This window comes from Coccidioides immitis (assembly GCF_000149335.2).
Source record: "Coccidioides immitis RS genomic scaffold supercont3.6, whole genome shotgun sequence".
NCBI classification, from domain to species: Eukaryota; Fungi; Ascomycota; class Eurotiomycetes; order Onygenales; family Onygenaceae; genus Coccidioides; species Coccidioides immitis.
Window position 1 is genome coordinate 1,352,569 of NW_004504312.1, and position 12,739 is coordinate 1,365,307.

Genomic DNA, 12,739 nt, shown 5'->3' on the forward strand with positions numbered 1-12,739 from the left:
TAATATATATACATTTATTTATTTCCAGTCTGACGCTGAAGGGGCTTCGTCAACTCGCTCGTCGGAGGCGGACGCGTCTGTTGGTCCGTCGGAACGGGCCGGGCGCGCGATGCCAAGAGCAAATTCCGCCCGAGATCCAAAAACAACAGAGCCTCCTACTAGTCAGCCGAAATCCTCGAAATATACGGAGTAGTTACGGGTTTCATCATGGATTGAATCCGTTGAAAAGACCCGGCGTTTCGCTGCCAAATAATGGTTGCCTGGAAACGGTTTCCATGCGGCTTATGGCGATGATCTAGCATCTGTTTGACGATGCTCGCCGATGCGCTTCCGAAATCGTAACGGGGAAGTGCAAATGTCATAGCTGGCTGGGAGAGGCGCTAGATAGGTACCTATTTTGCCGTTTTTGAGCCGAATTAAAAAAATGTTTAGCACAGGGCCATCAGGGCTTGAAGCTCTTCTCCACCGGCCACGAAGACCCACTCGATGGCAGCATTTCGCCTCAAACCCGATCACCTACATCGCACAGCTGATATACAACCTGCGCCCTATTCCAAAAGGCAATACCGCTTCTACGACTACAACGGGAAGCTTCAATTCCCCGGTAACCGTCGTGTGTATATCAGACACGCACAACTGTCAACCGCACATTCCAGATGGCGACATATTAATCCACGCCGGAGACCTCACACAATCGGGCTCCCGCGCAGAACTCCAAGAGGCGATCTCCTGGCTCAATCGGCTACCGCACAAGTACAAAATCGTCATCGCCGGCAACCACGACATCTCCCTAGACCCCGCCACATACACGCTCAAGGAGCACGACCCGGTCCAGCTCCCGCGCAAGCTCGTCTGGGGAGATGTGATCTACCTCCAAAGCTCCAGCGTCAAGCTCACATTCTTCGGAGAAAACAAGCGCGAGATCTCGGTCTACGGGAGCCCCTTTTCTCCCAGTCACGGGAACTGGGCGTTTCAGTACCCGCGCCGCGGTGACTTCTGGCTTGAAAGTATTCCCGAGGAGACGGATGTTTTGGTCACGCATGCGCCGCCGCGGGGCCACCTTGATTTGGGGTATGGGTGCGAGAGTTTACTGCGCGAGCTGTGGCGGCTGAGGTGCAGGCCTGGATTGCATGTGTTTGGGCATGTGCATGAGGGGTACGGGGTGGAAGTTGGGGTGTTTGACGGGTTGCAGAGGGTGTATGAAGGGGTGGTGATGGGGCGGGGGAATCGAGTTTGGGGACTGATAAAGATGCTGGGTGAGTTGTTGAAGGTGTGGGTGAGGATGGGATGGCGATGTGAGAATGTGAGAAGGACGAGTTTTGTGAATGCTTCGATCGTGGGAGGCCTGCTTGATGAAGAGAGAAGGGAACCGGTGATTGTTACGATTTAGCATTTGGGTGGCCCCCCCTTGGGTTTAGTTAGTTAACTAACTACATAGTTGATGTCTGCGACTGGTTGGCATGGTGAATTCACAAAACAAACGAAACAGCCAACAAAAAAAAAAAAAAAGCCTATCCTTGAAGGGATATTAATGATGCTTTATTTAAAAATTTAGTACTCCGTACATAATTATGGAAATACACCATCGAAGAATCAAGAATCCACATATTTCGCTAAACTCGCATTCAAATACAGCACCACATATGATAAATGTCAAATGTGAAAACAGGCGATGAGCTTCGAATCCACGGAAATCACCGGCATGCCCCAAAAAAACAAACACGAGTAATCCGTATCTCACATGCGATCTCCTAATAGTCGTCATCATATCCTCCATCACTTCCCTCATCGTAATAGTTGCCTGCAAATGCAGCTTCGATGCGATCGTCATCGTCATCCTCGTCTTCATCCTCATCCTCATCCTCATCATAATCATCCTCATCGCCCGGCACGGGATGCGCCCTGGGTTCCGCTTCGGGAATGTAGCCCAGAATCTCCTCGTTAGGATTCGCTGGCTGCGCGGGCTCAGGCTCAGGCTCCGGTTCTGGTTCTGGTTCTGTCTGGCTGGGAGGAGCAGGTGTGATCCTCGTCGCCGACAGCGTGGGCACTGGTCTCCTGCTCGGCTCGGGAGTAGCACTCGCTCTCGCGGCGACGCCGGCAGCGTGTTTACCCTTAAGCATCCTCCTTCGCGCCGAAGGCCTGATGCTGCCCAAGCCACCGAACCCACGGTCCGACGCAACGCTGGAACTCCGCACGCTTCGAGCGACGCTCTGGCTGCGGCTCCGACTTCGAGCACTCTCGGCCTCGCTGTCTCGGCGCTTCACTTCGATGTCGTCGTCTTCGTACATCTTTTCCAGCAACGAATAGTTGATCTTCTTGCTGAACCCTCTTCTCTCGAGCATCAGCCTGGTTGCCTCTGCCGGGGTGGACGCGCGTGATGACGCTCTGTCACCATCGCCGCCTTCCCCGGTCAGATACGTGACATCGCCCATGCGACCCTTTCGGCGTTTTCGCGGTTTGTGGCCAGCGCCTGAAGCCGACGGGTCTGCAGCCGTCAAAGCACGTTTGAGGGCCTTGGCCTGCTGTGCACGGAGATAGTCTTTATTTTCATGCACCCAGATGCGTTCTTTGATCTCTACTTCTGCCGGTGAAAGCAGGCAATATCGAACCTCCGGGTCCGAGTCGAACTCGGTGGGGTCGATTTCTTCGCTATCAGGAACTGGTTTATTGGGTCGCTTGTCGGGAACGATTTGTCCTTTAGAGGAGGAGGCAGAGGCAGTCCGGGGTGCCTCTGCACTCGCAACTAACGAAGAACCAGAAGAAAGGAGGGCGGTCATCTCGTCTTCAAGAGCGGATTCCGAGGCCAGTTCAGCTTCAGTGGGTTCGGGGAGTCGTGCCCTTTTGCTGCCTTTGCGCTGATTGGTGGACTTCTCTACTACTCCAGCGACGCCAGAGTTGCTCTCCGCAGTGGCGTTGCCGTCTGTAGATGAGAGAGGATCTTGCATTTCCAGCCCTAAGATCGCCGGGTCGATAGGAATATCGGGAACGGCGAAGCCATCGGCATCAACGCGACGAGGCCGTTTTGAAGCCGGTGGTGACTGATCCGGCTCCTCCCCATCTTCGATTTCGGCAGCAGTTTCTGGTGCCTTTCGCTTCTTTCCCTTGTTGTTGAGCCTTCGAGGGTCCTTTGAGTGGCTGAAGGACGGTGGATCGTGAGAGGTTTCCAAGTCCACGGAGCGGAATTGATCTACTGTAAGGTCTCCACTTTCGGTAGCCTTGAATTCATTCAAACGCTGGTGGATGGTCAACTCGGTGACCTTGACGACGTAGACGACTTCGCGGACGGTGCGTCGAAAGTTGTTCATGCGCGCGGCGAGAATTAAAGCAGCTCCGCAGATACCGGCGGGCCGTCGCCCTGTTATCATCCAGTCGCGATTCATTCTCTGAACGATGCGAACGGCCTCGCTCGCGACCTGCATCATCGAAGAGCCGAATTCAAGTTGCTTTGCGAATCGATAAATCAGGCTTTCGGGATCTATGGGGTTCATGATGAAGATATTTCCACCCAGACGCAATTCGTCAAGGAGGGCCTTGTAGGTTCGGCCGAGTTTGAAGACATTGATCTGAGTTCAGCTTTTTAGCATTTATACGAAAATTCCGGACGTCAAGTTCAAAATAAAGTGAACGGCATACCATCAAAACGTCGGCGAAATCAATCAGCATAATAGTGTTTCCGTCCTGCCGCCTGCATGCCACATACAGACAGATCGCGGCCACGGTCTTGGTTCGTCGGCCCTGGATGAAGTTTAGGCCAACTGCGAGCTTGAACACCTGTCCTGCCGCCTTGGAAGCACTTTCGGGGATGTTTAAAGCTCGAGACAGCTGTGCGATGTATCGATTTCCTGTGGCCTAGCGTTAGGTTGGGAAGGATGGATGGATGGAAGCGACATACCATTTTGCTCTGTGATCTCTCGAGACTCTACTCCTCCACCACGCTGGAATCCAGGGCCTGTACTGCGGCCATGACTCTGGTCCGCCCCTATGAATGTACCCTGGACCACGGCGGCACCGGACGAGGACTCTCCGAAAGTGATTTCGGAAACTATATTTGCTTCGCTGATGACGGTACCGCAGCCGGAGCACACCTTCTGGCCGTCATCCTCGACGATGTTCGGAGCTGGACAGCCGGGGTTCGGGCAGGTGGTGGTCTTTGGATAGGTGGTGGGCTTGGTCTGCGGGCGTCGGATAGGAGTTGGGGTTGGATTTTTCAGACTGGCGAGGCGCTCGACGGGTCGGACGCCGGCCCTGGAGGGGGGTGGAAGACGGGTTGGCCGTACGCTGGCCATGGTGGTGGGGGGGGGGGGGGGATGGTAATCAAGAACAGCACCTGGTATCTGGCGGGCACGACGTATTAGCTTGGGAGGATGACTGTGAACGTATCAAAGTGAAGGGAAGGGAGGGGAAGAGAAAAAAAAAAAGCGTTGCCATTAGAACACAGGGACAGGGGGGGTTTTTACTGACAATGGAGTGTTGAAAGGACAAGGCCTCCCATTCAGCTCCGCTCCCCTTGAATGATAGAACAGTAGGAATAAAACGGCCACTGGCGCATAAACAGAGAGCTATCACACGATGTAACTATGGAATGTATCGAGCTATATTATCGATAGGCGAGGATGGCGGCGGTGGTTGTCGGGCTCTCGTCGGGCGCCGGGCGGGCTGACTGGCTGGCGGCGGTGGTGCAACGGTCAGCGTGCGTGAATGGAAGTCAAGTCGAAAGGCGAAAATCTGCGGGCTCTCGCGCTAGGCCCGATCGGGTTGCGGGGTTAGTCGCCGGGTTCGAACCGCATGGCTGCCAAACCTTCTTTTACAGTACTCCGCCTAATAATTATTATTTTATTTTATTTTATTTTATTTTATTTTTTATTTTTTATTTTTATAAAAAAAAGAATATATATGAAAAAAAGAAATCTAGCCCGGATAATTCATCAGCTGGCTGGTCAGCTGTACGAGCCATTTTCGCGGAGATCGACTTGGCTTCGCTGCTTTTTGATTTCAAATCTCGAGGGGTACGGAGTAGTTAACTAGGGTTTGACCAACGCAGAGACGCTGCTACACCAAGCGGTCCATCACCCCGGGTGAGTGTTAGCTGGAGCAACACACAGACTGAAGGAGCAGACAGGCGACAGCTCCTGTGTTTGGTTGACAAGATGGAGTTGGTTACTCTGCTTTATGCTTTATTGGCCGTCACAGCGGCCGCCTCCGTGGCATGCGCTTTTGGACGTCACTCTCTCTGGCTCTGGGGATAGCCGCCCACATGGCACTCCCGTCCCGTCTCCCCGTCCAGTGAACAAGCCACAACCGTCGGGGCATTTGTGATTCTGGAACCGGATTATAAACCCCATCTTGTTTCTTTTTCTTTCTTTTTTCCTTCTCGATAGGCTCTGCTGCCATGGGCTCGCGAGCTTTTGGGTTTGTGCCATAGAGCCCTGCGGCATTTGTGCGTCAACGTAGCGCAATTTGACCGCAAATCCGCACAACTCTCGCAACTTGCCACCCCTATCGCCTTTTTTTTTTTTTTTCCTTTTTGCTCCTTTTCAGACGCTATGATCAGATCAAGATCAGCTTAAATATCGTGTCTGCCCACGCTGGGGACGAGGAGTTATCCAAGCTCTTCGTTGGTATTTTCTGTCCTACGTCCTGCATCATACATTCATTACCTCGTGCATGTGGCTGGTAGCACGACGTACTCTGTACAACGTATATATATATATATTTATATATATTGATATACAACCGCTGTTTGAGTAGTATATCCTTGTACATACTGCAGACTTCTTTGTTTCTTTTTTTTTGATCCCATCTCCATCCATACCTACTCAGCCGTCTCCATCGGGCGGAAAAAGAAGCATCCGCTGCACCATCACCTTGTCTCATCCGTGCTTTCGCCCCTTGACCACCGCCGGATTCTGCAATCGCGCGCGCGCCCCCTGACTTGCTGGCGATCCGGGCACTCGGATCACCAATCTAACAAGCTCCGTGCACAAAGGGGTTTACGAGAACCATGGCGGAGAGAACCGCTGCGATATCACCTCCTCCACATTTCACTCGCCCTTCGGCCCCTTCGCCCTCCTACAGCCGACAGAGATTGCTCACAACTATTCTCCTGGTCAATAATATCCACTGCGCATCTTGTGTGACATATGCAAAAGAGGTCGTCAGCCATTTACCACACATTGCGCAGGTCGATATTTCAATCCTCAAGCATGAAGTCCGCATCTCGCACTCCCCCAAGCTCCTGGCATCAGAGCTTGTGGATGCCCTCACCGACGCCGCCTTCGAGGTCTTCCACGCAACAACGCAAAATGAATTTGGCATCCCCATAAACGATATCGACATCGACACCTCTTCCTGGAATACAGGCTCCTGGCTCCGCCCGTCGTCCCGTCTTTCAGTGTCCACAATGGATACCCGCACAAGGGAGAGAAATAGGAGGCACATAGCCAACTGTGATGCTTGTCAACGAGAACAAGAGAAGTACGCCATACCAGACAAGGATACACAACAGGAGAACACCCAAACCCCAAAGGTAAGAAATCCAACTTGATTCGGAGCCTCTAATTGGCTCTAAAAAAAATAAATAAATAAATAAATAAAAAAAACAAAAAAGAAAATACGTGCTCACCAGATTTTAATGTCCCAGGGTTCAATCTTAAGCATAGAGTCATCTTCGCTGTCGAGTGGGAAGCACCCTTCACCCGTTCCTCATGAGCCTGTCGAAAGTAAGGGCGAAGATGAGTATACTGCTCAGATCAGCATTAGCGGGATGACCTGCGCATCCTGCTCCAATACCATAACGGAGCACATCCAAGAACTTGATTTTGTCAAATCAATCGTTGTCAACCTCGTTACCCATAGCGCCGCGCTTACCTTCCGTGGGCCAAGGGAGAATATCGACAAGATCACGGAGCGGATCGAGGATCTCGGCTATGACGCAAGCGCTGAAGAAGTGGTGGTTCTCAACTCGCGACCTCGGGATCTCTACGTCGCGAACCTCAGCATATCTGGAATGACATGTGGCTCTTGTGTCGGTTCGATCACTCGTGACGTCAAGGGCCTGTCCTTTGTGGCAGATGCGGTTGTCGACCTCCTCAGCCACTCAGGAAGGATTGAGTTCGAGGGCGAAGGGAATCTTAAACAGATCCTCGATGCGATCGACGATCTCGGCTATGATGCCACTGTGATCGACTGCAAGCCGATTGATCGCATTGAAGATGCAGAGAGTGGTCCCAAAGCTCGAACCATTGGAATTAAAGTAGATGGGATGTTCTGCCACCATTGTCCTGGGACAGTCATGGAGGCTTTGGGGAACCTCGAAGCCGGTAAAATCCAAGTTGAAGAGCAAATAACTACTCAGAAACCCATCGTCACGATTACCTACACTCCTGATCCACCCAAAATGACCATTCGAAACATCCTCAGTGCCATTGACGCGTCCAATAATGCCTTCAAAGCGAGCGTTTACCATCCGCCGTCGATAGAAGACCGTTCTCGCGCGATGCAGAAGCAAGAGCAGCGTCGTCTCCTGCTTCGTCTCCTGTTTACATTCATCGTCGCGATACCTACTTTCCTCATCGGCATTGTCTGGATGGCCGTCGTCCCCAAGTCAAACTCAGTTCGACAATACCTCGAAGAGCCGATGTGGGCAGGATCCGCATCGCGCTTGGAATGGGCCCTCCTTATCATGACTACCCCTGTGATGGTATACGGCACCGATGTCTTCCATGCCCGTGCTTTGAAGGAGATCCGTGCCCTATGGAGGCCTGGCAGCCGTGTTCCTTTCCTTCGAAGGTTCTACCGCTTCGGGAGCATGAACATGCTGATCTCCGCTGGAACGTCAGTGGCATATTTTGCTTCTGTGGCAGTCCTGATTATCAATGCAAAAAGCGACAAGCACGAGGCAGGACACACATCCAGCTATTTCGATACGGTGGTCTTCTTGACCTTGTTCATCCTGGCAGGCAGAGCTCTAGAGGGATACAGCAAGGCAAAGACCGGGGATGCCGTTTCGATGCTGGGCAAATTGCGCCCGTCTGAAGCACTGCTCGTTGTGGAGTCCCCATCTGCTGAGCAAGAGGGCCCCAAGTCAAGCATCCAACGCGTGCCTGTCGACCTTCTTGAGATTAACGATATTGTCAGCGTTCCACACGGAGCCTCTCCACCTGCGGATGGCGTAGTTACCGGGACTGATACATACAAGTTTGACGAAAGCTCATTGACTGGAGAATCCATGCCTGTACGCAAGGTCGCCGGTGACAAGGTCTACTCCGGCTCTGTGAATGTCGGGCAACCTGTGTCGATCCGAATTACTGATCTGGGCAGCGCATCGATGCTAGATCAGATCGTGGCGGTGGTTCGCGAAGGACAAGCAAAGAGAGCACCCGTCGAGAGAGTGGCGGACGTCATGACGGGCTACTTCGTCCCTATTATTACCCTTATCGCGATTCTCACTTTCGTCATCTGGGTTGGCCTGGGTGAATCTGGTGCTCTTCCCCCAGAATATCTCGATAGTTCTCAGGGAGGATGGACATTCTGGTCCCTCCAATTCGCGATTGCTGTATTCGTCGTTGCTTGTCCCTGCGGTTTGGCCTTGGCTGCCCCTACCGCCCTGTTTGTCGGCGGTGGGTTAGCTGCGAAAAGTGGCATTTTGGTTCGAGGTGGTGGTGAAGCTTTCCAGGAGGCCAGCCGTCTCGATGCTATTGTATTTGACAAGACCGGTACTTTGACCGAAGGAGGCACTCTAAAGGTCTCCGATCATGAGGTACTTATTGACAACGGGGAATTGGAGCAAGTTGCGTGGGCCGCAGCCAAAGCACTGGAGGAGAGTAGCACTCACCCGATAGCCAGAGCGATTGCCGACTTTTGCAATGATCGGTCTTCAGTTTCAGTTACTTCGTCTTCGATCACTGAAATTGGCGGTCAAGGAATGAAGGGAACGTTCACAGTACCTGCAAAGGAAGCCGAAGACACTCCCGTGGAATACGAGGCTGCTATCGGGAACCAGCGTCTCCTGAGCTCACTCATGGCGGCAGACAGCGATACTTACTACCTGGACAATCTTCTATCCAAGTACCAATCGGCAGGACGCTCCACTGCCATCCTCTCTATCCGCAGAGTCTCTGGCCCTGGAAAGTTCGTCCCTGCCATCGTCTTCGCCACTGCTGACCCTATTCGCGCTGAAGCCGTCGACGTAATTCGCCAACTCCGAGCCAACAACATCGACATTTACATGTGCACCGGCGATAACACTGTCACCGCTCATGCTGTGGCTTCCACCATTGGCATCCCAAGCACAAACGTCATGTCAAACGTTCTACCTACCCAAAAGGCAGAATACATTCGCAAGATCAAAAACAACGAACTATCCACGCATACTGGCAAATCCCCCAATAAGAAACCCATCGTCGGCTTCGTCGGCGATGGCACAAACGACTCTCCAGCCCTTGCAGCTGCAGACGTCAGTATCGCGATGGCCTCTGGTTCCGACGTCGCCGTCAGCTCCGCCGGCTTCATCCTCCTTAATTCCGACCTGCGGACCATCCTCGAGCTCTGCACCCTCAGTCGACGGGTCTTTCGACGCGTGAAATGGAACTTCTTATGGGCTGCGGTGTACAATGTCTGCCTTATCCCCGTTGCGGCGGGCGTCTTTTATCCTATCGTTAGCGGGCATAAAACTGATTCGCACGGACGGATCGTGAATACCCACTGGCGGCTGGATCCCGTGTGGGCGGCTCTGGCGATGGCTTTGAGCAGCTTGTCAGTTGTGATGAGCAGTCTGGCGTTGAGATTAGAGTGGAGGAGTATTAAAGGCTGGGCCATCAAAATATTAAAGCGCCGGGGCGACGAGAGAATTTGATATGAGGGTCATTTGGAAATCTTTACCAATTGATCTTCCAGGAGTAACTTTTTTGGTAGCACAATACCTGACCTACGACTGCTCCAATGTTAGACTTTTATTTATTAAGCCTTATGATTCTGCACACAAATGATTGTAACTGTTTTCGGAATTTCTGCTTCTCATTCATTTTTTGGAGATATCTCCTAATTAGGATCAGTTGATTATCAATTGTAATGGATTAGCCAGAGTGATATTTATTGTTGATATCATTTAATGCCACAATTCTTCAACCATCTATCCCTGGAACCAATGACCGCAAAATGATTTATATCAAGCGTATACAATAATGGATCATAATCTAGAATGAAGACAGCTAACCCCGGATAGGATATCTGTATGCATAACAAGCGTCTCATCACATGCACCTAACGCCCATGTATGCTTGGAACCTTGAAGCCGTAGCTAAATAACCTGGTTACTTCTGTCGCGCCCAAACCTCCGAGATCCTCTTACTCAAAGCCTTTCCCACTTTCTTCCTCCCAACCAGGTTTCCCATCTTTGAAAATAGCATTTCCTCCACTCTCTTCTTACCTTCCGCATCGCCGGTATCCACAGCCTCAAACGCTTCAACAAACTGCCGTGGAGTTGGCCACCGCCGTTGAATCTCCAACGCTTTCTCGCCGGTCACACCGCGGGTGCACATAAGCATTTTGAGAAATAGGTCACGGAGAGTCAACATATCGGATTTAGAAGAGAGAGCGGAAAAGGTTGGAAAGGTAAGGCCATATATCGTCGACGTGTTTCCACCTACGCTGACACGTCCAGCTTCATCTTCCTTTGCGCGTAGGCGGCCAAGCGTTTCGAGATAAGATGAGGCTGTAGTTATACCATGCGTCGGAATGAGGGAAATGGAAGAATGTGTAAAGCCTGAAGAATTGCTGGTGTCACATGGATCGCTGAATATTTTTCTCAGCAGCGACGTCATTCGCGCAAGGTATCTGATCGTGTCGTCTAGGTTACGTGTCTTTTTGACGAAATATCCATTCACAACCTGCGTCGAAGCTATGGCTGATGTGACTGCTTCATGGACACTGGCCGCGCTCGCGTTTGAAGGGTCACCCACGACAAATTCCTCGACTAGGTATATCACGTTCTTGACCCCTGATCGACGCAAGCGAAACTTCTGCTCGTGAAATCGGCCATCCCTGATACTGCTAACAAGGTCATCGAGGCGCTTTCTCTCGACAATCCAGTCTAGCATGATCTCGTCGCCTTCTTCGCCATATTGTGCTAAGAAGTTTGGATCTTTGAACTTGGCGACCCACAAGGCGTCTCCCAATTCCAGGGAGCGGACAATAGGTTCCACGCCTCTTCTAATCAGCTCATTGGAAATGTAATCTCTGTCCCTGGGGGTACGAATTTCTCGAACATCAAGGACCAGCTCAACGGTAAAATTTTGCGACGAAAGGGGAATTGGCGAAGTAGAAGTAAAGGATGGTATATGTTGCGGTCTATTGGAACCGCTCAGCCCGGCACCAGCCGTAGTCCGCTTGTATTGTCCAGCACTAGATACGTCTGGGATATCATTAAAATTATCCAGGTCAATTATGTTTGAGCGCTGGGAATACGGCGCGTTTTCACGAGATTTCGATGAATACATGGGCATTCCATGCTGTGGTTCTCGGAGCGAGTCTTGAGTTGCGTTGACGATTTCCTGGCCGAATCGGCGGCTACTGGCGACGGAATTACTAGGCCCTGGGCCGATATTTTCTGATTTCTGAGTATTCTGAATTAATCTTGCAGTTTCCCTGCCTTGGTCCGTTAGAAGATATCTTTTCAATGGCCGACCGTGCTCGTAAACAAGGTCCTTTGTCACGAGAGTTTTCATAGAATTCCACGCGGTATAAAACTTTGTCGGATCGGACGGAGCGGTGAAAGATGTGTCGCAGTGCGGCTGAGCCGCTTCTATTAGCTGCGCCTTTGTCGCGCCGATGGATGACTTCTCTTCGAGAGTCGCGAGCGCCAGCAATAACGCGTAGGGACCAGAGCGGAGTGTAGGGATATAAGTCCTGGGCTTCCTTGCCCGCTTCGTTGGTAGAACTTCTGGGCATCCACCGACCTCAGGAGTCTTTCTCTTGCCCTTCGCCTTCTCTACTAGTGACGCCGCATTTAGTGCTCGGGATGAAAGGGAAAAAGGCGGCAAGGCCGAGATAGATAGGACACACCGGTATGTGGAACCTCGGGCATAGGAAGCCCATTATCCCGGCAGTAATCTTGTAGCTTGACTGTTAGGCGCTCGCATAGTTTCGGCCCAAGGCCATTCAACTGCTGCGCTTCTAAAGGGTGGTTGAAGGTTAGCGGGCATGCCTTCATAGAATCATAGGCCTTCTTATAGCTGCAAAGCGAGTTAGCCGTGATTATAATCTCCAGATCATGGGAGACTAACACAGTGAACCCCTTTGAGCTTCGTTCTCGAGCCTCATCCAGCCATTCTTTGATCCATCTTAGGAGGAGAGGGTTTGCGCATGAGTTGTCGGCCATGCCTGCTCGGTGACGGGAACACCAATGAGCCCGTACTCAAACCAAAAGCAGGATTACTAAAGTATTAGATATATATTTCTGCCTCCAGTGCCTTGTCGACGAGAGTGGTTCCGCTTCTCCCTCTCCCTCTCCCGCTACTTGCCCGTCGTTTCCGGGGTTGCACTCCATAAAAACAAACAAAGCAAACATCCCTGTCACTGCAAATCGCGACACGTGCTCACGTGACGGTGCTAAATGGTTGGAAATGATGATCACGTAATCAAGTGGTGGGTGATTCGCATCGAGCGAAATCTTGTCATGGCCGAATCGGTTGAACACGAATCCTCGCTCGGGCCATCAGCGCGCTCTTGAAGGTATTCAGAG

General features: G+C 51.7%; 5 protein-coding genes across 5 annotated transcripts; 3 read left to right on the forward strand and 2 right to left on the reverse strand.

The window, feature by feature from the left end:
• The first annotated feature begins 212 nt into the window (after positions 1-212).
• CIMG_03447 (phosphoesterase) lies at positions 213-1,603 on the forward strand. The gene has a single exon (XM_001244005.2). The coding sequence runs from the start codon at positions 425-427 to the stop codon at positions 1,388-1,390; it is 966 nt and encodes a 321-aa protein (XP_001244006.1). The 5' UTR covers positions 213-424; the 3' UTR covers positions 1,391-1,603.
• Positions 1,604-1,751: 148 nt separating this feature from the next.
• Positions 1,752-4,286, reverse strand: CIMG_03448 (transcription factor TFIIIB complex subunit brf1; the record flags this gene model as incomplete). Its single annotated transcript, XM_001244006.1, has 3 exons — positions 1,752-3,563; positions 3,634-3,842; positions 3,893-4,286. 3 exons carry the CDS (start codon positions 4,284-4,286, stop codon positions 1,752-1,754), a joined length of 2,415 nt encoding a protein of 804 aa, XP_001244007.1.
• A 327-nt stretch (positions 4,287-4,613) lies between these two features.
• On the forward strand, positions 4,614-5,246 carry CIMG_03449 (uncharacterized protein; the record flags this gene model as incomplete). Its single annotated transcript, XM_001244007.2, has 3 exons — positions 4,614-4,762; positions 4,913-5,006; positions 5,103-5,246. The coding sequence occupies 3 exons, from the start codon at positions 4,614-4,616 to the stop codon at positions 5,244-5,246; spliced, it is 387 nt and encodes a 128-aa protein (XP_001244008.2).
• Positions 5,247-5,687: 441 nt separating this feature from the next.
• Positions 5,688-10,128, forward strand: CIMG_03450 (heavy metal translocating P-type ATPase). The gene is made up of 2 exons (XM_001244008.2): positions 5,688-6,526; positions 6,626-10,128. Exons 1-2 carry the CDS (start codon positions 6,002-6,004, stop codon positions 9,851-9,853), a joined length of 3,753 nt encoding a protein of 1,250 aa, XP_001244009.2. The 5' UTR covers positions 5,688-6,001; the 3' UTR covers positions 9,854-10,128.
• A 37-nt stretch (positions 10,129-10,165) lies between these two features.
• Positions 10,166-12,376, reverse strand: CIMG_03451 (crossover junction endonuclease mus81; the record flags this gene model as incomplete). Its single annotated transcript, XM_001244009.2, has 2 exons — positions 10,166-11,986; positions 12,061-12,376. The coding sequence occupies 2 exons, from the start codon at positions 12,374-12,376 to the stop codon at positions 10,311-10,313; spliced, it is 1,992 nt and encodes a 663-aa protein (XP_001244010.2). The 3' UTR covers positions 10,166-10,310.
• Between the last annotated feature and the right edge of the window lie 363 nt (positions 12,377-12,739).

Coding starts and splice junctions, on each gene's coding strand:
- CIMG_03447 (XM_001244005.2), top strand. CDS start 425: ATGTTTAGCACAGGGCCATCAGGGCTTGAAGCTCTTCTCCACCGGCCA.
- CIMG_03450 (XM_001244008.2), top strand. CDS start 6,002: ATGGCGGAGAGAACCGCTGCGATATCACCTCCTCCACATTTCACTCGC. Junction 6,527..6,625: donor AGAACACCCAAACCCCAAAG/GTAAGAAATCCA, acceptor CGTGCTCACCAG/ATTTTAATGTCCCAGGGTTC.